The 26,549-nt window shown below is 34.4% G+C and overlaps 1 protein-coding gene and 1 pseudogene across 1 annotated transcript; both read left to right on the top strand.

Moving 5' to 3' along the window:
* Nucleotides 1-2,485: 2,485 nt before the first annotated feature.
* On the top strand, nucleotides 2,486-3,398 carry LOC149425997 (eukaryotic translation initiation factor 2 subunit 2 pseudogene; annotated as a pseudogene).
* Nucleotides 3,399-7,379: 3,981 nt separating this feature from the next.
* Nucleotides 7,380-26,293, top strand: Prosbeta3 (proteasome subunit beta type-3). The gene is made up of 5 exons (XM_089642822.1): nucleotides 7,380-7,487; nucleotides 8,115-8,320; nucleotides 17,866-18,034; nucleotides 22,603-22,731; nucleotides 26,064-26,293. Exons 1-5 carry the CDS (start codon nucleotides 7,485-7,487, stop codon nucleotides 26,172-26,174), a joined length of 618 nt encoding a protein of 205 aa, XP_089498948.1. The 5' UTR covers nucleotides 7,380-7,484; the 3' UTR covers nucleotides 26,175-26,293.
* The last annotated feature ends 256 nt before the right edge of the window (nucleotides 26,294-26,549 follow it).

Raw genomic sequence — 26,549 nt, 5'->3', positions numbered from 1 at the left:
CTGCCATTTATAAATATAATGTCATCATTCGATATGTATTACCTATCTTCTTATGTGCGATGTGGACGTTATTCATGATCCAAAAGTCAGATCATTCTTCGATTAAATTTCAAATACAGAACACTTTTTAAATCGTCATTATTAAAATTTCATTTAAATCAAATTTGATGGCGATATACAATGTCAGTCATTTGTAAAAGATACAGCGCGTGTACTCAATGGGCTAGAACCAAACGGTACTAAGTCAGTGGCTACATACATACATTCAAATCTACTCAGTGTTATTTATCTATCTGGAATCAATATTTAATATTTACCCTTTTAGATTACCTCCAATTCTAGAAGTGGTAGATATTATGAAATAAGACAGTACTTACCTAATAACAGAGATGTGCAAAATGGGTACCCAAAACCATTTGAAATGCAAAATGGTAATGGGTCAAAACTTTTCTATTTGAAAATGCAAAATGCAAAATGGTTTTTAGAAAAGCATTTCAAATGCAAAATGCAAAAAAAACTTATTTTCAAAATGGATTGAAAATGCAAAATGGTTTCTCAGGTCAAACAATCAAAATAATTATAGAATTTTTAAACAATTTTGTCATTTAATAATGGACATCAATGTAGAACAAACATATTACATGATGGTAAATCCAAAAACACCACGACTACGGATTATGAAACCACATAAAATTTGCGCGGGACTAATGTTGCCAACGTAAAAACATAGAAACTGCTATCTAACATATAATATTACAGCGTCATGGCCCCATGTTCAGTATTTGAATCAGTATTTTTTGTAATGGTATCACTCAATTCCCAGGGCTCCTACCAGAGAGCAACTTGACAAATGTAAATTATCTCTCATAGCGAGGTTGAGGACCGACTGATATTTGGGGCTTATGAAAAAAAGATGAGTGGAGATAGTAGGAAGAATGTTGCAAAAAAGCATTTAAAATGGAAAATGCATTGAGAAAAGCATTTAAAATGCAAAATGGTTTTTAGAAAAGCATTTAAAATGCAAAATGGAAAATACCCATTTTGCATTTTGCATTTCCATTTGAAATGGATTTATTTGAAATAAAGCACATCTCCTGCCTAGTAATCACTTTCAAGTTATCAAAAAGCATATTACCTAGCATCTTATTTTTTCTCGTGGCACAAGGCGGCGTACCGGTACCAAGAGTCGTACGATCATTCTTACTCTTATGCTAGGAGCTGGGAGAGGTATCGGGGGAGCTGTATTGGATTAAGGCTCTCAACTAGAAATACGAAGGTCGCAGGCTTAAATCCCGGTGTGCGCAAGTAAATTTTATTTTATGAATTTGTGTTAATTCACAATTTATAATAATATATAGTATACTTGCGACAAGTTCCAGAGTGGAAGATACTGTCAATATTACCCCGGTGTAAGACCACCGATCAGAATTGAAACGTTGCTCGAAAAGGCTTTTGCCGTGTTTGGTGACCAGATCTGATTAGCTAGGTACTTCCCCATCTTCCTCTTCCCCTCACCAATACCTTCAGCCTCACAACATACCCCAATTGGGGATGCCATAGTCTCACTGGCTCCAGACAATTGGGAGCAATTGGGACTCTTGTGTGGTATTCACTTAATTTATTTTTATCTATCTATGCAATATCCTATGATTGTTTACAGTACAACATAACCAGAGATGTGCTTTATTTCAAATAAATCCATTTCAAATGGAAATGCAAAATGGGTATTTTCCATTTTGCATTTTAAATGCTTTTCTAAAAACCATTTTGCATTTTGCATTTTAAATGCTTTTCTCAATGCATTTTCCATTTTAAATGCTTTTTTCAACATTCTTCATACTATCTCTACTCATCTTTTTTTCATAAGCCCCAAATATCAGTCGGTCCTCAACCTCGCCATGAGAGATAATTTCCATTTGTCAAGTTGCTCCCTGGTAGGAGTCCTGGCAATTGAGTGATACCATTACAAAAAATACTGATTCAAATACTGAACATGGGGCCATGACGCTGTAATATTATATGTTAGATATAGTTTTTACGTTGGCAACATTAGTCCCACGCAAATTTTTTGTGGTTTCATAATCTGTAGTCGTGGTGTTTTTGGATTTACCATAATGTATAATGTTTGTTCTACATTGATGTCCATTATTAAATGACAAAATTGTTTAAAAATTCAATAATCATTTTAATTGTTTGACCTGAGAAACCATTTTGCATTTTCAATGCATTTTGAAAATAGGTATTTTGCATTTTGCATTTGAAATGCTTTTCTAAAAACCATTTTGCATTTTGCATTTTCAAATGGAAAAGTTTTGACCCATTTCCATTTTGCATTTTAAATGGTTTTGGGTACCCATTTTCCACATCTCTGATATAAATGTTGTTGGCAACAGTGCGTGGCTGATGTAATTATTTTTCCAGTCCCTCACAGTCAGGTCACCCTCAGGTGTATAACTCAAAACATTGATTATTGGAAAGAGAAATCATGGATCATCTAGTGTTTGATGTCGCTAAGAAAAAGACTGCTTTCAACATGAATTCAGTTCTCTCCGGGGATTTGTTAAAAGTTTTTACCTGTTTAGCCGACGTCAAACCAATTGACGATGACAATTTGGAATCAGACTCTTTCGGAAAGACTAAAAATAAGAGAAAGAAGCCGTTCTTCGAGGGTTCTCCTCATGAAGCCAAGGAAGGAAAAGTCACCCACGGAACAATTAGAGCACCCAGAAGAAAAAGTTGCGAATGATCTAGATATTGACTTCTCAAAGACTAGAAAGAAAATAAATTACAAGAAGTTGGGTAATTTTATAGCCAAGGACGAGCAAAGAAAATCTGAAAATAAAGAAAATATCATCGCGAAGAGTAATACGTGGGATGGATCCGACGGAGATTACACATACAATGGTTTGACATTACACGAGAGAAGAATCCATTCATCGTCTCCGGAAAGAAACAGAAGTTCTTGATTAGACCGCTTCAGGTGGTCCGCATCACCACCAAGAAGACATCTTTCACAAACTTCACAGAAATATGCCCAACCTTACACAGACAGCCCAAGCATTTTCTGGACTTCTTGCTAGCTGAGTCGGGTACCGGCAGCTCTGTGGACGGCAACAGTCAACTTATTATTAAGAGGAGGTTCCAGCAAAAACAAATAGAGAATGCGGCGGTATATTAAAGAATATGTGACCTATCATACGTGTAGATCTCCCGACACCATCCTCCAGAAGGATACTAGGTTATTCTTCCTGCAGTTTTAGACGTGTGGTTCCCGCTGCTCTGTGGCCAGCATCAAGTCTGGTTTCCAAGCTAAGAAGAGAACCCCTCAACAAGAAGAGGGCAGCCGTTTGCGCCAAGTCCATGTAAACCACGCTTTTCCAGTTTTTTACAATTCATAAAGATAAAGGAATTTTCAATCAAGTTCTTGGGTTCATACATTTGTGAATTGATTGATAAACATAATATGAACAGTATGAATGGAATAATTATGCAACTCTTTCTCTGCAGTAATATTAGTGATGCAACACATTATTTGTAATTTTCTTAAATTATTATAATATTTCATTAATAAAATAATTAAAACACTTTGTTTTTACCACGATAATCTTTATTTTTTATATATTTTATATTATTTATTTTAGTACATTAATTGTCCTGATGAAGAGAACATCGTTCTCGAAACATGTTGACTTTATATAAAAAATAAAGATTATCGTGGTAAAAACAAAGTGTTTTAATTATTTTATTAATAAAATGGTGCCACAAAGTGAATTTGCAAAATTTGAAGAAGTAATATTTCATTGTTTAGTTTGTTATTTTTTTACCTAAATTTTTGTGTATAAACATTCACAGAATTTGAGCAATTCATCGAATATCAAAGTTAAAATCCAAGTTCTGTTTTTATCTCAGTTCTGTGAAATAACTGACCGATAATGATACAATAACAGAACTTGATTAAAAGTATCTCACTGTCAAATAATTAATATATTACTAGTGGAGCAAACAATGCTTTGCTATTGCTAATGTCTTTCTCCGGCGTCTCCCACTTCTTCCACCATTCACTACTGTATTCCACAATGTTACTGTTAAAAAACTACATTACATCGACTCCGTATATCAATTGCGTTAAGTATTCCTGAAATTTTCATCAATATCGGTTGAATACCTACTGATTTTTCAAAGATATCCATGTAATGTTTTAAAAATGAATTTGTTACTATAATTCCGTTTGTTACTCAATTAGTTTTATATTTGAAATATTTAAGAATGTATATCCATCTTTAAACAATATTTTTGGTCCAAAAAACCAAATTATTATATTATTTATTTAGTAATTTTATACGGTGCTCGAAGAGAAGGCAATATTGATCAAAAGTATTATCAATGTGTCAACAAATTTATCTGTTTAGTTCATAAAATCAACCCTTTCCTAATGATTGAAAAAATTATTTATTTCATTAAAGAAGAACATAATACTTATAAATCTAACAGAATAAGCCACAGAAAAATAAAAAGGTAACGGTCTCAACTGGGAATCGAACCCAGGATCTCCATCTTACCGGGACAACGCATCTAACCACTTGGTGTGTATTATTTTGGCATCTCGCCAGGCTCTCTCCGAAGTTGGGACTTTGTGGAAAATTTCATTTACTATTTTCTGAGTCCTATGTCCTCAATGTGTACCATTTTCACAGCACCCAAATGTGATATGGTATACCTCAAGGAATGCATTTCTTATGGGGGCCTTCTGTGTGGAGTTATTTAAAAAATAAAATTGTTCCCTGGCCCGGGCCCACTACCCCCAGGTCAGTGACCCTAGGCCGGGGCTTCTCGGGCCTATGCGGAATTTCAGCCCTGACCGAGACGATGCGTTACTTGTCACATTTATTATAAAATATGGGTTCGTCATTAGGACATGCAAGCAGTTCAATAACCAAGATGCTATGTTAGCATTGTTCGATGGCATACTGAGAAGCAAGCTGGAGTATGCGAGCGATGTTTGGGCACCGTACCACCAGAAGTACATTGAAATGATAGAGCAAATCCAGAAGAAATTCCTCAGGTATGTCTATATGCGGACCCATGGAACATATCCCAGGTTCATGCACCATATCGACTTACTTGAGGAAACTAATTCTGTTAGTCTGGAAACTAAGCAAGCCTAGCCATTATATCTTTCAAAATTTGGAACAATTTTATTGATAGCCCATTCCTCTTAGGATGCTATGATTTATATGTACCAGACCACTACAGCCGAAGTCTATACCATGACTTATTCAGAGTACCAAAAGGCAAAACCGACGTCCTGGCAAAGCATAGCATGACGAGGGGAGTGGTGCTGTTGAACGAACTAGCAAAGAATTTGGATGTAAATGACTGTTCTCTAAACCAGTGCTCCGCAACCGGTGTGCCGTGGCACACTGGTGTGCCGTGAGCCGGACACAGGTGTGCCGCGGGCAAATTCAATGTATTTGACATTTTACAATATTTCATTATGTATTTAATACACAATGACAAAATATTTTTCATAATATTATCTATTTTTCATTGTCTGCAGATACTGTTAAAAGACGTATTCACAATATATTATAAACACTGATTAGAAAACTGTTATTGGCTGCACTTCAGATCAACGAAACAACCGAGATCAAAAATAAAGCACAGTTGATAGCTATTGTACTTTTAGTTGACAAGGACATTATTAAAGAACATTATTTATTTTGTAAGGAGGTTCCAGAGCAAACTACCAGTGAAGGATTTTTTTAAGTAACCGATGATTTCTTCAAAATATATAATATTAAATGCAGCAATTGCATTGCTGTTTGCACGGATGGCGCTGCGGCAATAACGGGTAGTAAAAAGGGTTTTGTCTCTTGTGTAAAACAAAAAAAACCAACGTTAAAATTTACACACTGCTGCATACATCGAGAAGCATTGATGGTCAAAAATTTACCAGATGAACTTTTAAACACGATGAATGGATGCATTAAAATTGTAAACATAATTAAATCAAGAGCCCTAAACTCGCGAATCTTCTGGAATACTCTGTGCAGAAATGGGAGCCGAATATGAATCCTTATTGTTTTATACTGAAATTCGTTGGCTATCCCGAGGCAAACTTTTGGCTAGATTGTTTGAGCTTTGTCACGAGGTGTCTGAGTTTCTTTTAAATCAAAATATTCCCAAACTATATCAGCACCTAGATGATAATTACTGGATAGCCAAACTTGCATGCATGGCAGATATATTCGAGCATTTGAATGAACTTAATAACGAACTTTGGCAGAAAGAGCTGCAAAAAGGATGTTTGGAAATGTACCAAAGGATCAATCATAGCACAATTGAAAACAAACAATTTACTGTGGATCTGGCCCAACTACATTTAAGTATGCTTCAGCAGAAATTTGGTCGGTATTTTTATTCCATTAATTACAAGAACTTCGGGTTGCGCTGTCAAAAATCGAGCCGAATATAAAACTTGTGTTCATTGAAACAAGCGCAGGATAATTTAACAATTAATCGCTCATTAATTTATTATTATTTTATAATAATTATTAAGATTGCGTAAAAATAAATATGTTATATTTATATGTTTGTATGTATACTTTTCAAATAAAAAAACAAGAAATTATTGTAAAATTTGTTTATCAATTTAATATCTAATTTTAGCTTTTGGTGTGCCGCGGAATTCTAGGAAGCAATCTGGTGTGTCGTAGGTGAGAAAAGGTTGCGGCGCACTGCTCTAAACGACCTAAAACAATTATTGAAGAGTCACTTACCCAAATGCTGATATGATGTAAAATTATACTGTATGTAAAATTGTACTGTAACTGGAACGAATGTTCTGTTGTACAATAAAAAAAAATAATAATAAAAAAAATAAAATAAAATAAATAAAAAGTATCAGATTTGTAGATTTGGCGCCAGTTATGGGTATTTACCTTTCGACTTATGAAAAGTTGACTCATCACTGAACACGACAACTAGGTTAGTTTAACTTCAATTTGAAGAATGATTTGTCGTAAATAGTCTAAATTGAACTGTTATAATACACCATTGAAACTGGGACACTATTTTATGGACCCCTGTATTATGTAGAATACAATATAATAATAATATATGGTGTGTAAATTTGCACCGTCATTTTAAAAATGCACCTGTAGTACAAAAGTCCTAACTCCTAAAGTCATTGGGAATTGGGACTATGAGGTTTAAGGGAGTGGAAGGAGATAGGAAAGAGGAAGGTTGGGTAAACCTGGAAGTTCATTTCTAATAAAAAAATTGCGAGGCGTAAAAGCACTGAAAAATAATATTATATCGAAATCGAAAGTTAAAGAGTAAGAACCGAAGCATAGAGAAATTTAATCTTCCATCTATATTTTAGATAATCTATGCATTATTCGATGATATGTCAGTTTTACAGTTTTGAAGTGATCGGCATTATTTCTCGTGTTTCTCGTCAACTAAACAAAACGCTTTAGAAAATGGTAGGTTAACATCTTTATTTCCCGGTAACTGAGAATTAAAGCTCTTAACTGTAATATTTTCGACAATACTTACTAACATTTTGCGGTCTTGCCAATCTTCCTATTATTTTATTCGGCTTTCAAATAGTGCTCTTTTTATTCTGAATCACGATCTTTCTGAAATGCATTAGCTATTTTCAGTGTAAACGTACACATACGAATTTAATATTTTGAGGAAACTTAAATAAATTGTATTCATAACCAAAAATATGACTGTATGTGCAAAATGAATGAAGAAAAAATGATGTGCAAGCAAGAGTCGTTGACTTCCATGAACTCCATACACGATTAAATCAGCCAAATACTTAAGATTTTCAATGCTAAGAATCGTACTATTCGTAGACCTTATACCAGAAGACAAAATTCATATTATAATGCCAACAGTTTTTCATAACATCATCCACATTTTTGCAATTTAAATCATGTGAACTTTTTCTATGAATGTTTGCACAGCGCAGATCCATTCCATTTTGTATGTAATGTATTTATTTCAGTATATTTTGTGCAATATACATCAATAGATGCATATATTTCTTAAGCATTTGAACAATCTTGATCTATTCACTTATGTAATTTATTTATTTCCAGTCTATTTTGGCATATAATGGTGGTGCCATTGTGGCGATGAAGGGCAAGGATTGTGTGGCCATTGCCTGCGACAGGAGGTATGGTATTCAGGCCCAGACGGTGGCTCTAGACTTCCAGAAGGTATTTGAAATGGGATCTCACTTATTCATTGGCCTCCCAGGGTTGGCCACAGATACACAGACAGTTTTCCAAAGGCTACGCTTTAGGTAAGAAAATTTAATAAATTTTTAATAGTCGGCAGTGCTCAATATGATCAATATGAAAAAAATTGGGTATATACATACCTAACCACGCACTTTCAATAGGCACAGATTATGAAAATTACACATCGTTTCAACTTAATTACTACAATTAACAACTATTTACGTTAGGAGAAATGGTAAGAGATGCATTAAAATTCCTTTTTTACTCAAAGTTAAAATATTTACCTTATGAAACAATCACTTTTCTAAACGATTAATGTTAAAGTTTAGCTTCATGTTATATATGCACTAATTACTTAATTAACCCAAACTTAGAACCTATTTTGTCCATGTTTATTAATTATTTCTTGCACTAATTTAGTTGAAACAGAGTGTCACATCAATAATTGGGCGTATTTATTTAGCAGTAATCAGTGTGAGGAAACCAGAGATGTGCAAAATGGGTACACAAAACCATTTGAAATTCAAAATGGAAATGGGTCAAAACTTTTCAATTTTAAAATGCAAATTGCAAAATGGGTTTTAGAAAAGCATTTCAAATGCAAAATACCTATTTTCAAAATGCATTGAAAATGCAAAATGGTTTCTCAGGTCAAACAATTAAAATAATTATAGAATTTTTAAACAATTTTGTCATTTAATAATGGACATCAATGTAAAACAAACATATTACATGATGGTAAATCCATAAACACCACGACTACAGATTATGAAACCACAAAATATTTGCGCGGGACTAATGTTGCCAATGTAAAAACATAGAAACTGCTATCTAACATTTAATATTACAGCGTTATGGCCCCATGTTCAGTATTTGAATCAGTATTTTTTGTAATGGTATCACTCAATTGCCAGGGCTCCTACCAGGGAGCAACTTGACAAATGTAAATTATCTCTCATAGCGAGGTTGAGGACCGACTGATATTTGGGGCTTATGAGAAAAGATGAGTGGAGATAGTAGGAAGAATGTTGCAAAAAAGCATTTAAAATGGAAAATGCAAAATAGTTTTTAGAAAAGCATTTAAAATGCAAAATTGAAAATACCCATTTTGCATTTCCATTTGAAATGGATTTATTTGAAATAAAGCACATCTCTGGAGGAAACCATACCGCTGTTTCCCCGATATTGTTACCCAAAGTCGCGGGTTCAATTCTCTGCTAGCAAAGTCCTCCATCATGGCACTAGCAACGTTTTCTTCTGATTTTGGTGGTAGTAGGAAGAATTAAAATACTGTCAGGTTATTGGTAACCCGGAAATGTTTTGTCTTTCATTTTAAATGAGAAAAAACTGTCCACTGTTGAGTTTGAAATTATATTATTACTAGCTGACGTGTACCCGGCGTTGGTCGACTTTTCTCTACTTTCAATAAATATAATATCCATGTATTAAATATGTAAACCTTCCGGAAGAAATTCTCTAAATGATAGCAAAAACCCTATCAAACTCCGTTGCATAGTTTAGAAGAACTAAGCGCACAAACAGACAGACACATACTATTTATTATCCACAATTACTTATAAACACATTTGTTTGTGTTGTGAACATTTTTGTTTAAACTCAACCAACTTAATTACACGTCTCGGAACAGAAATCTAGTGAGGTTTGTGACGTAGAAATTTAAAAAATATTCAGTTTATTAAACTGTTTATTTTGCCTTTTTTAGAAGTCAACTTAGAAATTTGTTACTTTATACTTCCTTTTTTTTTAATACGCATTCTTTTAAACAATTACTTATTGCATTTACGATTATGGAAAATAGTGCGAATTCAAAATGATTTTTTTACGGCTTTACCATAGACATATGAATATTAGTAGACCTGCCCTAAGTGATTAAAAGCGTATTATCCCCACTCCCCATACCGGTTCCATTGGAGCCGGCTGGGCTCGCGTATGGCCTCAAGTGAAATTTGAAAACGTGACGTCATCATTCTTGTGCGAACTATGGTCGAGGCATCATCGGTTCATTTTACGAAATAACACGGCAAAATGTTGACTTGTACTATGAAAACTTGTAAAAATAGATGTGAAAAAGAGAATAAACCCAATTGTCGTATTACATTCCATAAGTAAGCATTATTTTACTTTATTTTAAGCTTATTCACACCGTATTATATGGATCAGTTTTAGAAACATATACTATCACATCACAATGTAGCGATTCTCAAGTGTGCTCATCGTTGTTTACTGGGGTAAGTAAATTATGAAACATTTGTAAAAGTGTCTTAACTAAATACTCTGAAACTAACTACGACTCTGCAAACAGAAGAAATTTACTTTGCCGAATTTGGACTTCGCAAATTAGTTCATAACGTGGCGAGTAATTTGCGCTCCCATGTAAAAATGTCTATTCATTCAAAAGCAGATTTTACTTTTAAGAACTAAATGGTGATATTATAATGCGAGATGCCTATCTACTGTCAGATTGATTTATTGACGAATCACAGTCAGCTTTACCCCCTTCGTTCTTCAACAGTTGATTTTACCCCTCGCCATTATCTTCTCGTCTATTAATTCCTATGTCTGTGGGCTTTACATAAATAAAAATGTAAGTGTTTGTTTCTTCAAAATCTTAAAACTCCAAAAGTTCTTCACGGATTGCTTTTAAATTTTGAAACAACGTTGCATTCAAACAAACGCATTTGTTTTTATATACCTATGTTATATAGATATCACTTGTGACATGTAAAAACATGATTTTTTGAAAAACAAGGCCATCTGTTGGATATAAAAGCAACACGCGCTATTGTTTCTCTTTCTTCACAGACAGACTAAGCCACAGCAACGCGTGGCGGGTTACAGCTAGTTAGTAATAAAATACATTTTTAGGCCTCTCTTTTATCTTTATTAACCTGTTAACCGGGGAATTCCGTTTTGAATTACGCAGCATATAACGGGCGCGAACTCCTTCACTAGGATGTATCAGTACGTCACGCCCGGAGGATGTAATTTCAATACATTACTTCCGATTTTATGTCCGTGTTAAATCTTCCCCATAGGAAAAACTAAACCCTTCCACTCACTTTTCCACAAATGATCATCTAGTCAATCAACATTATGTAAGTGCATTATATAAGCAAAATAAATACAAAACAATACAAGAACAACACGTCAACTCACCAGAGATCAAATGGGAAAATAATTCACCGACTCCAGATATTTTCATATCAGAGGGTTCGGCTCGGTAGAACTTCTAACAGGGCCTATAAATCCTACTGATCCCTCAACATAAATATTTAAAAATCTTTCGTTATCCTACATGTATTCAAAATGACCGACTTTTGCACCTTTATATATAAATTTTTTGATAGATCTAATACGCCTAAATTTTTAATGAGAGAGCTAGGTATAATGCCAGTACGCTGTCCTAGTTCTTGTATGTTCAATAGACCTTTTTTTACAAAACTCAGTTATGAATGCCAATATGTTCATTAGCCTATTGCGCATTAATGAAGCTCAAAAAAACCATATTTTTTTGTTTTTAAGTGACATTTTAAGCATTTTTCGAGTGCCAATATCCACTCACGGAATAATGTTTCAGTTCTTATTTGTTCAATCTCCTGGATATTGAACATTCAAACACTCAAAGTTATGAATATAATATTTTTAAAAAAGTTCTTAGATATTTGTTCAACATCCCGCAGAAGGTTGAGGTCTTGAATGTTCAATCTCCACTGTCAACCAATCAGGAGCCGGCTAGTTAAAATGTGCGGCCATGTTGATTTTTAGTTGTTTTCTAACAACGAAATTGTTCCACTAAAAATACATTTAATTGCGAATATATACTGTTATTGAACTAAAAAATGACTTCACCGACTCCAGAATCAATAAACCTTAGAACAGTATCTCAAATAGAAAGGTAAGTCTTAAAATTATGTATGTCATTTATAGGCTTTTTCACCATATTTTAAATGTAATTCTTGAATTTGCTAGGCAAATATACAGGTGCTTCATTTATTATTTATTTATTCAATTATTTATTTACACACTAAGGACTTTTACCTAAAATGAGTATTAATAAATTATATTAGTGCATTAAAACTTATTTTTATTCAAGAAATACAACAAAAGAGCCAGGAAATGGAAATGTGCAGAAAGTCGACTGTCCTCATAGTCTGATTGAAAGACATCTACGACACATATTTAGTCCGTTATCACTGCTGAGATCGCTGATGAAAACGAAGTCCAAATATTTCAATTTTGAATTCATTCAATTAAAAGTTTCTGAATTTTGTTTTTTTTAGTTACATAAAAAACAATAAACATATTATGTAGGAACTACAATAAAACCAACTAGGCAAACGACTAACAACAATAAATGTAATGTTAAATAGCGCACACCCATAACCCAAATCGCTGGATATTATAATTTTAGGATTTTAAGAGCTGAAAGTATTTAAAAAAATAATATTTTACTCACGATAATCAACATAAATAATAAGCTCACGGCAAATAAGACCTTCCGAAAGAAAAAAAAATCTTTCTAAAGTAAGTAAACTTTAAAAATTATATTTATCAAATGTAGGTAACAAAACAATAAAAATAAAACAAATTTTCAACTGAAAATTGAACTTCAATAGTTTTACGCATCACTCGGGATTTTTTTTATGGAATACCGCACACAGTCTTAACTGCTCCCAACCATCTGGAGCCAGTGAGACTATGGAATCCCCAATTGGGGTATATTAGTATATTGTGAGGCTGAAGGTAGTGTGAAGGGGAAGGAGATGGAGAGGAGAAAGAGAGGAAGGAGGATGAAGGAGAAGAGAGATGGTATGTGAGTATCTATTCAGATCTGATCACCAAACACGGCTAAAGCCATTTCAATTCTTATGGTGGTCTTTACACCATATCTTCCTCTCTGGAATATGCCGCAAATAGACTATATGTTATTTTAAATGAATAATTTGTGAAATAACATAAATGAATCAAATAAAATTTACTTGCGCACGCCGGGATTTGAATCCGCGACCTCCAGATTTCTAGTCAAGAGTACCCCTAGACCACGGAGGCCGTAATACGTACGATGTAAGAATATTTCACATCACGCATGCACCGACAGCCGATAGTAGTATATTAGCGGTAGGTACCTTTGTACTTGTGCATTATCTTCAAACTTCCAAAATATTGGATGATTTAAATAGAGCAGTTTTTGTGAAAAATCAACTCAAGGACTCTGTTTGTATATTTTAAAGTAATACTTTAAGTCAACTACTAACTAAGATAAAAGTAAAGTATTTGAAATCTGAAAATCACCCTGTGTATACAATTTACCACTAATTGGCTAATTGAACAAAAAATACCTCAAACTTATGGGAGCCGAATTGTTCAATCTCCATACGATATGTTCAATATCCAAAATAATCATTTTCAAGCCATGTTCAACGTCCACCTTTAAAGTCATAATATGGGCATATTATAGCTTCAATCTTCGAAAAATGATCTTTAATAATTTCCTGTTACACATATGTATAAAAGGAAATGACCAAAATCGAGAATTTTTTAGAATTTGCCTGTAAAAAAAAAAAACGTCCCCTGTAAAATTTGCTAAATGGTCTATTGAACATACAAGAACTAAGGCAGCGAGTAGCCGAAATAACGAATGGTATTATTTTTAAAGTCTGAGAATGCCAAATTCTTTTTATTTCATTTCCTAAATCTGTGTATTTTCTTATTTTTTCATTAGCAGATTTTTGAATATTACAGGAATTTGGAATAGCGACATCAATGATATAAGTTATTTTTTTAATTTTGTCATGTAAAACTATATCGGGTCTATTATGACTAATCGTTAGTATAGTTTTATCATAATATATTTTATAAAATTCGTTTTCTAAAAATGAATTTGTTTCATATCCATTATATGGTATTATATTACGGCAGTCAATCAAGTTATGTTTAATTACCAAACTTTGGTGAATTATTTTTAAAACTTGATTGTGCCTAAATGTATACTCGGACGGTGCTAATATAGAACATATTATTTTTTTTTCATTTATGCATTATAAAAATTAAAACATCGAATTAAAAAAATAGAAACTTTACAAACAATTATAAAGATTACAAAAAATATAAAAAAGGTTATAATTACAGAACAAAAACAAAAGCACACAGATAAAAGAGAAACATTGAGTTTAAAAAATTAAAATATGTAAAAATTAAAAACTCAATTTCGGTGTGATATGCTCGGAAATATACGTCCCGCTCGTTTCAGGGCGCAACATATATTTCAAGGACGTATTCATATTTCCTACCCGTACCCGATACTGTTTACGTTTGACGTATTTATACATCCCGCCCGGCTAACAGGTAAATATATATTTTGCAAAAAAGGTTTTTTTATAGATTTCTATGTTCTTAGTTTGGTTTTGGTATTTATGCATATTATGTGTGGCAGTCTTAAGTTAAAATTTACTGTCAACTTGAGTACAATTCTCCCGTCTGGAACCCACATTACATGTACAAGCTATTGAAAGAATACAAAATAAATTCTAATGTTTTATAAGTTTTAAAATGGGTATTCCAGCAATTTAGTTGAACTACAACCCTCTTAAATTAAATTAACCTTCCAGCGGGCGCGCTGTCGTAAAATTTACGACAGACACGCCTTATCGCTTCCCCCACTCTTACCACTTAGTCGTCAGCATCGAGCTTCGAGCTATGCTAGAGTCAAATCAAATGTCAAACATTTACCGCAAGATATAAATGTTTTTCTGAAAGTGAATTACGGTCGGGCAGTTTAACCGATAACAGAAGAAGAAAACAGAAGCTTTCCAAAACGCGGTGTTTGTCGGTTATGTGCACTGGATAAGAAAAGATCCTCAGCATCAATGAAGTGTTGCCGTTGCCAGTCCTTTACATGCAAGAACCATTCTTCAGTTGAGGTGGTTTGTAACAATTAAAGGATGAGAATATTGATTCTGACTAAATAGGTCGATAAAATATTTTGTTTTGAAATATTAACATGTTTAGAATGTTGCTTCGTTTTTTTTTTTAAGAAAGTCAAATAATCACTGCCTATTATCATTTTACATATCCTTAAAAAAATTCCCTAACATTTGTGTAAGAAAACAACACTTACATGGAGAAAACTCGATGACGTAAAATTTACGACAAGCGCCCGCTCAAGTTAAATTTCTCAACGCGCCCGCTGGAAGGTTAATAGAATGTTTAGTTATGTATAATAAATCTATCTTGCTAAGCATATACCGTCTTACTTAGATAATACGGAGGAATAAGAACAGGTTGGTAGAAAACATTACACATAATCTCGCGCATGCGTACTGCGTATATCAGCTGTAATACCGCAGTATTATTGGCTGATAGATTTTTAAACCATCTGACCCCCAGGATTAGGGATATTTTGTTTATTTATTTATCTATTCACTTATACATACAGTTTATAGGTATACATATTGACATTGGGTGCAAGTAATACAGATAGATGTTCCATATGTTCCATATATATGTTGACCGGTCAGTGGTTGAGTGGGCATAGCGCTTGGGTCTCACCCGAGCGTCGCGTGTTCGATTCCTCGGCTGGCTAAGTCCTCCATCACAACACAAGCAACATTTTCGGCTTTCTGTGGTGGTAGTAGGAGATTTTCAAACATTGTTGGGTTATTCGTAACCCGGGAATGTTTGTCTTTCTTTTAAAAAAAAAAAATATATATATATATATATATGTATAAAACGTGGTAGTAGAATTAAATGTGATGTGTATGTACATGATTGAAGCTTAGGTAGTAATGTTCTGTGAACACCTCACTGGGAGAACCTGTGCCGAGGTGTTCGCATGGGTGTTATTCTGCCGTCATAGGTGGAAACACAATATCCTCCTTGGGAGTCTCCACCGTAGTTCCACCCATGGTGGCAGTATTTTACATTATTAGGTTAGAAGTTAGAAGCTGTGTTGACATGTTCATCATAATATTATATAGACACAATGTAGTAATTTGAGGTGAGTTACGTATCAAAATGTTCTGTAGACACACTGTAGTACAAGAGTACAGATACATTGTACAAATGTAGAACATGATTTAAACTTCATAATATTATATTAGAGAAATGAAAAATGAAAAGAAAAAGAAAAATAAAATGAATTTATTAAGACGAAGATCGTGGACTTTATTAAAAATCTGTTTGATTTTACAAATATTGATCGGTCGCGCAAAGAAAATGTAAAAAAGTAGTAATACCCATTGGCAGCACTATCAGAGGAATATTTTAAACCGAAATATCTATTTACCAAAGCAAATACGGAACGCATAATCAAATTGGCCAAATTTCGAAGCAATTCAAAGCAGCAAAGAAAGTGACTTTAGCAACTAAATGCAAAATGCAAAAATGACCATGTTTTTGAGGATTGGAACAAAGTCTAAAAAATCTTGCATGCATATTATTATGAATAAATATTTTAACCTGAGCACTATATGGCCGTCATCACCGTATACCTATACCAGGGCTGCAGCAGTGTATTAGGGAAGCTTTATAACTAAGACTGAAAGAGTACATGTCAAAAATAACAACTTTTCATGAGAACGATTTCAAATTTATAAACTGGGAGATTAAGTAACAAATTCCTATTTTTAATTGAAATGTATTTTTTATTTTGATACCACGTGAAGATATTGTCCCAAAGATTGAATATTAAAGTGAGTTCGTAACAAAGACTTTATTGTAGAAAAAATAAGAAATGACAATAAAAAGTTATACAAAACAATATAACCGTTCTCGTGGAAAAGGTGACACGGCGCGTTATCTCAGACTATATTAAAAAATCTTCTGCGTACTCTTTAACTTACTTAAAATTATGACACATTTCGTATCAGTTATCAGGTGTTGAGCCTAGGGCTTGATCTGGATATCTCTAAGACCTCACTAGAAGGGACGACACATCTCGCTACCAGGATCAGGTCTTGAGCCTTCGACCGACTCAAGGCCGTGCATCCGCTTGTATAGGCTGTCCGTGGTACATCATTTGGTAGGTAGCGTGGAGCTGGGCTCTGATTAGTTGGTTAATAATTTGCGTAACCAGTAGATCTACAATGTCATAGATAGAGATTTTTGTTTGTTTGTTTGTTTGTTCACGCCTTGACGGCTTTTACATGCAAGGTAAATCATACAGGAGCATTATAACAAGTATATAGCATCATAAGAAGTATAACATAGTAAATAAAATAATAAGCTAAGCATGAAAGACATAAGTAGGCACAACACAGGTAGGTATTAGTATACGATAAGTAAATTGTATATTGTATAAAGGAGTTCAACCAGCAAATACTTATTTGGGCTCAGGCTACAGTACATTCAGCAATTATAATTGTCACAATATTACATGAGATGCCGTATAATAGGTGTGAGCGAGAAAGTGTTTAGGGTCGCGCGGTTTCGTCTCGTTACAAAATTTCACTTTTTTGACTTGTACTGTTACACCTAGTCCTAAAAGTACCTAAAAAGGGCATGTATATAATTAAAAGTCAATAAACGCTAGAAATGAAAACTGAATTGAACAACCTTCGAAACAAATTTTTATTAATTTCTTCTGCAGATTGAACCTCTACGAGCTGAAGGAGAACAGACGCATGACCCCCAAGACCTTCTGCTCCATGGTGTCCAACCTCCTGTACGAGAAAAGGTTTGGCCCCTACTTCGTGGAGCCCGTCATCGCTGGACTGGATCCTGTCACATTTGAGCCCTACGTGTGCAATATGGACCTGGTAAACAGACTTCTTTTAATTGTTAAAAATTTGTAAACCAACCATAATTTAACCTTTTAATGCGGCTGACGCAAACGTGTTTGACAACGTGTGTGATAAACGTGCTTGAAAGTCAAGGCCTTTGTAGCTGTCACATACCTGTGTGATCGAACGGCACTTAGGATTTTTTTTTTTGTAGAATGTAAAGGTCAATAATTCTTCATCGAGGAATTTTAAAAAACAATGATAACTTTAAAATATTAAATTAAAGCCACGCAGTGTGGATTTCTGACTGTTGACTGATTTGTTGGGCAGTGTTCGGGTTAAAATAAGGTAGGTACTTTATCTCCTTCCCTTGCCCACTCCTTTTAGCCTCTCAACCATAAATAAACCACTCACTAGATTGATATTTTCGAGCTTTTTGTACTGAACCGATTGGTCCTAAATTTTACCATAGATATGCCAATATTTAAGACAAATTTTATGCGTCTGCAAAAAATATGTCACACACCATCGACTAGGATAGAAGAAACTAAAAAAAAGGCGCAACCATAGACAATATAATTATCATTCGGAGCCTACCCCGTTCACCAACCTAAAATATTATTTTAAAAATAAAAATGTTTGAAATGTCATAATATTCCCTCACAACAAAAAAGATCCATCCGAGAAAGTGCTGTCATGCTAAAATGACCTTAAAGTATCTTTGTTTAAAGCTCATTTTCTCAGGACAGCACATATCAGGTGAAATCTTGTTGTTCTGAGATGAACAATCAATCTGTCGTAAAAATAAACTAAAATAACTTGAAATTTGTTATAAATTAGGTCCTTGGAATTAAAACTCCGTTCTTGAGAGCAAACTGAATCACTTTTATTTAACAATAAACATCCACTATCACATGATATGACTAGGCACTTTTTAATAAATACTCTGGGTACAGGCTAGTTCCTGTGGTTCTTTAGGAAAGGTGAAACCTTCGGTTGTTTTTGAGCAAGAGAGAGTTTTTAAGGAAACACAACCTTTTATATGACAAAGACTGTTGACACCTTCAAATTCAAAAGGGCCGCAAAACAGGGATTGTCTTTGCGGACACAATTTAATCACAAACAAATAGCAGAGGCGAGAACCTTATAATATAACCTTATATAATCTAACCTTCATAGGTGTCACTAGTGGTACATAATTACTATGAAAATTATACAAAATTTGAAATCCATTAAAAGGCAGAACATTTATAAGATTATCAAATATGAAATGTGAATATGTGCTTTTTACGACAGTATCGAATTTTGACATTTCTCTGCTTTTAACAGTAAACGGGAAATACAATAATATATACGCACAAGTCCAACAGAATTCAGGTCTAAACTAAAAACTTACCTTTTAAGCTGTCGTACCCTTAAATTAAATATACCATTCCTAGTCCAGTTATATTCAATTTTCCAATTATGTCCTCAATCCTGTATCTAAATTTCGCTAATAAACAATTAGATAATGTTAATTTAGTGTTAATCTCAAGTGACCTACCAGGTAAGTATTGTACTGTATATTATCTCCATAAATAGTTAAGTTATAACATAGATCACTGCAGAAATGTACTATAAGTTTGTACAGCGCCCTTGAGGTGATTTTGCACAAAAACGATGCTTTACAAGTCATCCAATTATTATTATTATTATATTAATTACAATGTCGAGTAAGTTAAAGAAAAAGCTATACAAATAAAATAAACTAATTAGGACAACCATTTCCTCCTATATTTAGTGTACTATAAAAAACGTTTGGCCATTTTTCTCATGGAATCTGGTCTATTATACGGTCTCGTGTCTTTGCCACATAATTTCTTATTGATGTCTGCACAGCATGAATTAATTATGAAGGGTACAGTGAATTTAATAATTTCATCAATCACAATTTTTCTATGCCCCTTACAATTAATCCAATCGAAACATACATATTTGGATAATTTTTTTGATAATAGGCACAAGATGCAAATTCTCGCAATTATGATTTAACCCTTAAATGCATACTGTTGCAAAACGGCAACATACCGTTCAAAACACCTTTAACTCTTTGGTGTATACTTAATGCATGCCGTTTTAGAATTATCAAGTTCACGGTAATATATTTTATCGAGTGGCATCACCTTTTTTTTCTTTCGCGAATGTCAAATGTCACTTTTTCTTTAACAAAGTGAAGATTCTCGAAAATTGGTTTGGAGGTTAGAATTACAGTTTTGTTTTGCTGTTATTATTTTGATTTTCTTAGGTAAGTAGATACAATAATATAATACTTATATAATAACTCGTATTTTTTCCGGTACACTAATTAGTTTTGAGAAATTGTTTTAGGTTTTTTTTATTTTTTTTCATAGGTAAATTGTTCATATTATTTTTTATTAAATACACGGTGTTGTAAATCAAACAATTGTTTTTTTAATCAATTATCATTAAAAAATTTAAAAAAAATTTCTTTATTTTTCCTTGCATATGAATGTAAATATCTACAAAATATTTTTTTTTCCAGAAAAATAAATAAATCATGCATTTAAGGGTTAATACATTCTCGACGCCAAGCAGGAACTATTTCTATAATGAGTTGCCATAGCAAGACGTTTTTATAAAAGGCAATTTTTTTGTTGGACTTTTCGTAGGTGACGCCTGGTCTTCAAAATCTCTATATGCAACATCTTTTTCTTTGGAGAAAGGGTTGCAGTTGGCCCAATGTACCTTAAAATGCACCTTCGTTCACCTATAAAAAACACAACATTTGGTTACATTATTCAAAACAAAAGCTACCAAAATATTTACACTATTATATATACCTTCATTATCTTCTGACACCCTTTTGGCAGCAACAGGCACACTGCTGCGTTCGGGGAAAAAATTACGCTCTGAAATAAAATTTTTGTTTAAATAATAATATGAATAAAATTAATAAGGTAAGTCAATGTAATATAGAAGACATTTGTACCTTGTAAAATGTAATCTTGATATTGGAGTGCATCACTATTGCGCTGTACAATCCTGACAGAATAGTATCGTCACAGGTACGGTCTAAAAACGAAAATAGATTCAATTCTGATGTTAAATTAAGATAAGTTATTCAATAAATTAGGAACAAACAAAGATAGATTCTGTATTTTTGCCGTAATCACGGGTCTTGTTTTCAACGCACCGAGGTCGAGGTACCTCCACATATTGTCCGATGACGGGATCCAACCTGTTTATTCTCCACACCATTCATGAAACAGACTAAAACAGACTCTCGTCGCACTCCTTAGAACCCTGAAACCTTTCACATCGCACTGAACTTTATGAGTTGACATTTTCGGTGGAACAATATTGACAACAATATTCATATCAATACTCCTTAGAACTCTGAATCCTATGTCGAATTAAATAATTATAAGCAATAATTAGTCATCCGAAATACATATGATATCTTCATTTATTGGTGAAATATTTTTGACTCGTCAAATATTATTATTTTTTAATGATAAACTAACGTTTATAAGGCAAGGTTTTATGCATAGCATAAAGGATAACAAATAATTATAAGCAATAATTAGTCATCCGAAATACTATTGGATACAGAGCACCTGACCGGACATCAGAAGGCACGGGTTCAATTCCCAATTTCAATTCTCGGTTCAATTTTCGGCGGAACAATATTGACAACAATATTCATAAAAATATTTGTTTTGACATCGGCGTAAGGAACATGAACCGCGCACAAAAAATAATAACAAAAGAATTCAAACCATAGATATTTCACTTATCTTTCAATAGTTTTTTCATAGTCATTTCTCATTGGTTTTTGCAAAAAATACGTTACATAGCCATAGAGATTTCCGTGTCTTTTACTGACCCACTTTGGTCTCGGAGTTATACCCCCCTGCTCTCAACATACCCCAAGTGGGGATGTCATTGTTCCCATGGCTCTAGACAATTGGGATTCTTGTGAAGATACAAACAAAACATTGAGGGGTTACACGCTCAGTAACGTCATACGTTGGCAAATCGCTGAAGCCAATGTAGACATTAGGGGTGCTACACACCCAGCAATGTCATACATTGGCAAATGGCAGAAGCCTATGCAGACGTTTTATGAATATGAATACTCTACCCGCAAAAATATTATACAAACAAATAGGCATGAATGACTATGAACATTTTAAAATTGTTTTGAAGGGACCTTCACACAGTAATGGGTGAAAACAACGAAATATTCTATCATTTGTAGATTGTCACGACATTTGTATGAATGTAGCATTTTTCTATAATCACGCATCTATTGTTTTCCCGCATTCATCTTTCAATAGGTCACTTCAAAAACGATAAATGGAGTTTTCACTGTAATTGTTTTGTAGTTTTTTTTTATAAAAATTATTTATGTGTTCTGTATATAAATATACTAGTACCGTAAATAAATAAACAAATAAATCTTAACTTCACTTTGGCAGTTTGGACCCTGGAATGTACTCCGTCATTCATCATTATCCTGATTTGGTGACCATAATAAACCATATAAATATGTACATATTATATTACAATGTAACATAATTATTATCGTTTCTTCTATGTAGATTGGATGCCCCAACGAGCCTGAAGACTTTGTGGTAGCCGGTACTTGCTCAGAACAGCTGTACGGGATGTGTGAAGCCCTCTGGGTGCCAAACCTCTCACCTGATGAACTTTTTGAAACTATCTCACAGGTAATTAAACCAATAACCTAACCTAACCCTCATTAATCTGTTTGAAACTATCTCACAGGTAATTAAACCAATAACCTAACCTAACCCAACCCTCATTAATCCTTTGAAACTATCTCACAGGTAATTAAACCAATAACCTAACCTTACCCAACCCTCATTAATATTTTTGAAAATATCTCACAGGTAATTAAACCAATAACCTAACCTAACCCAACTCTCACCTGATAAATTTTTTGAAACTATCTCACAGGTAATTAAACCAATAACTTAACCTAACCCAACTCTCACCTGATGAACTTTTTGAAACTATCTCACAGGTAATTAAACCAATAACCTAACCTAACCCAACCTCTTACCTGATGAACTTTTTGAAACTATCTCACAGGTAATTAAACCAATAACCTAAACTAACCCAACTCTCACCTGATGAACTTTTTGAAACTATCTCGCAGGTAATTAAACCAATAACCTAACCTAACCCAATCTCTTACCTGATGAACTTTTTGAAACTATCTCACAGGTAATTAAACCAATAACCTAACCTAACCCAATCTCTTACCTGATGAACTTTTTGAAACCATCTCACAGGTAATTAAAGCAATAACCTAAACTAACCCAACCTCTTACCTGATGAACTTTTTGAAACCATCTCACAGGTAATTAAAGCAATAGCCCTGTCCAGACACTGCGCTCCTAGCGTTCGAGGCAATTCCCAACAAACAAGCAAAAAAATTATAGCACTCTCCGCAGTGTCAGGATAAGGCTAATCAGTTATTCGGTGCTTCTTTATCCTACTATAATCTGCCGTTATTTTTATTTTCACAATGGCGTTCTAGTACCTCCCCTGATTTATGGCAGTGAGGCGTGGAACCGTCAGAGGGAGGATGAAAGTAGACAGAATGCTGTAGAAATGAAATCCCTGAGACTTTGTGTGGTAAAACCATGTATTATCGTGTAAGAAATGTGGAGATCCGCAACGAATGCAAGGCTGATGTAAGCGTAATTGAGTAAGATTAAAAAAGGGCGCTCGGATGGTTTGTGGGCATGCAGAGCGAATGCACGAAAAAGGGAGTTTAAGGAGAATATAAGATGCAAATATGAAAGGTAGAAGAGTCGGGGATGCCCAAAGAAGACATGGCACGATCAAGTGAATCAGATACTTGAGTTGAGTACTATGTCAAGAGTAATAAAATAGTGATGGTTCGTTAGTCAGTTAGAAAGCACAAAATCAAGCTCTATAATTTGCTAGTATTAGTTCAGTATTCCCTCGCGTGCCTATACTCGAGCACCAAGCTTTGTAAACCGACAGGTTGGGTTATCTCACTCTAACACACTCGGTTACTATGCCGCCATCTAGCGTGGTCTCTTGTCACCAGGATTCTAGCAACTGTCACATGTGTTTCTGTTTTGCAAAATTAAGCTTTCTCGCAAGCACAGACGTGACAACTTAACTTTCAAATCAATTTGTTTTACGAAATATCTGTTTTAATTTTTAGCATATATTGTATGTATGTATTATAATCCGCCGCTTTCACCAATTAGACACTTGCCCAGTGGTGGAGTAGTACAGGGTTTTCCAATAAGAGGTGTTATTTTGAATAGCCCGCTATTTCGGTAGATGTTACTTTTGAAGCTGTCATTTTTTGACATTTGACAAGTAGAAACTAGGCGTAGTACTATGTTATTTGTTAATGGCGATTAATAAAAATGAAACTATACACGCTTCAACAACGCATTGAAATTATTAAAATTAACTTGAGTGAATCAAATGCAAATCATCTTGAGTGATGAGGCCCATTTCCACCTCGATGGCTTCGTCAACAAGCAAAATTGTCGCATCTGGGGCTCGGAAAACCCAAGAGTTATTGTTGAAAAGCCTCTCTATCCTCAACGTGTGACTGTTTGGTGCGGTTTATGGTCCGGCAGAGTCATTGGACCTTACTTTTTCGAAAATGAGGCTGGAGCAATAGTTACGGTGAATGGATTGCGCTATCGAGAGATGATTAATGATTGTTTATGGCCGGAATTGGATGGTATTGATCTGGACAACGTTTACTTTCAACAAGACGGCGCTACGTGCCACACAAGCAACGAAACCATTGATCTTTTACGATTGAATATCAAAATAACACCTCTTATTGGAAAACCCTGTACTATATATATATATTTTTTAAATTCATCTCACAGGTCGTCAAATCAGAAGTAAACCAATAACTGCCAGATAATGGGTTCATTGAGATAAAAGCTGGGTCAAAACATGTACATATTATTATCAAATACATACCACCAAATGAGTTGCCGAAGACTGGAAGATCTCCCGACCGTGGTAGTCTTAACTCCGGCAATATTTATATTCCAGTTTACAAAAATGAGTACGAGTATTTCGAGTACCATCCAGCATTTCTTTGACTTCATTTATTTTATGCATGTATAGAAAGCATGCTTAATTAAAAATGTTTAATATATTATATAAGTGCTTAAGTACAATATTTTCAATGTTGAATAAGCAGGTGACATGTCCCCCGTGCTGTGAACAAGTTTCGTAATGAGACATTTTCTACGACACAACCTATAAATTGGCACACCACACTCAAGGGGCAAACAGTCGATGCATATACCTAAAAGCTCTGGACAGAGCATTACTACAATTTTGTATGAATAGCATACAAATGGTAGCAGAAGTCGAGGACGCCCGAGGAAGACATGGCACGACCAAGTGAAACAGATACTTGAGTCGGGCCATGTCAAGAGTCAGAATAACAGAAGAGTATGTATGAGACGCGATGTATGAATGTGAATGAGGCAAGGAGTGCTCTCTGCTTACCCCTGCGGTAACAGCATAATGGTTAGTTAGCATTGAAGCCAAATCTAGGGTGAGAGGAAATTGCCTGGCATCCATCTTGTATGACAAACTTTTGAAATGATTTGCGCGCCAAGTGATGCATAATGAATGTTATTTGTGTGTTGTTAACGCAGTTATATCGACTTATGGTTTTTTTTGGTATTTGATGAGACAAGGAATGGGATGTCATTAAAAAATTTTACTAGATATAGGCAGTTTGCATGCATCTTCCCCTTCACACTGGCTTCAATTTTTTCTCGAATAGCTCCGTCCAGGGCCTTGTAGGTTGGTGTGCCGACGTCGGCATACTGCACCCAAAGAGTTAAACACACAATCACAAACCAATCACCATTGGCACTATAACCCTTTTAGACTCCCGGCTGCCTTTGGGAAATGCTCCCCCTGCTGTCGCTCCGCTGTCTTCCTCCAGTTTGCAATGATAGAGGTGTGGTTAATTCAATAAGTAATGTGAATTGTTTTATAATTCCAGGCTTTGATGAATGCTATGGACAGAGATGCGATCTCTGGTTGGGGAGCAATTGTCCACGTCATTGAGAAGGATCAAATCACCACCAAGACACTCAAGACAAGAATGGATTAGTTTAAGACCATGTTGCGCATTTACGTGCATTTATCCATACTGCTATTTTATGTGTATTGTTGCAAATTTCATTTTAATCTTAAAAATTGCCGGTAATTAAAGATTTTCTACAAATTAAATGTGTTTTTTTTTTAGCTTTGTCCCTTTCAAGATACGTATATAATTTTTAAGTGACGCAACGTATTTAACCCCTAGGAACCGAAGCCCTGCATTTGCAGTGTTAAAGAACTGACCCCACGCACATCACAAAGCACTGCTATTGCAGTGTCGACCTTATGGCACGTATGCATTTGCGAAACGAAACGCAAACGGAGCCACGAATTACAGGAAAGGAACGAAGCAACTGCAATGGGTATTTTGCACCATTTTCGTTTG

This window comes from Hesperophylax consimilis, chromosome 2 (genome assembly GCF_061612785.1).
Source record: "Hesperophylax consimilis isolate HC1 chromosome 2, BYU_Hcon_1.0, whole genome shotgun sequence".
Classification (NCBI taxonomy): domain Eukaryota; kingdom Metazoa; phylum Arthropoda; class Insecta; order Trichoptera; family Limnephilidae; genus Hesperophylax; species Hesperophylax consimilis.
The sequence above is the reverse complement of the archived record's forward strand: the minus strand, read 5'-3'. Positions and strand labels throughout refer to the sequence as shown.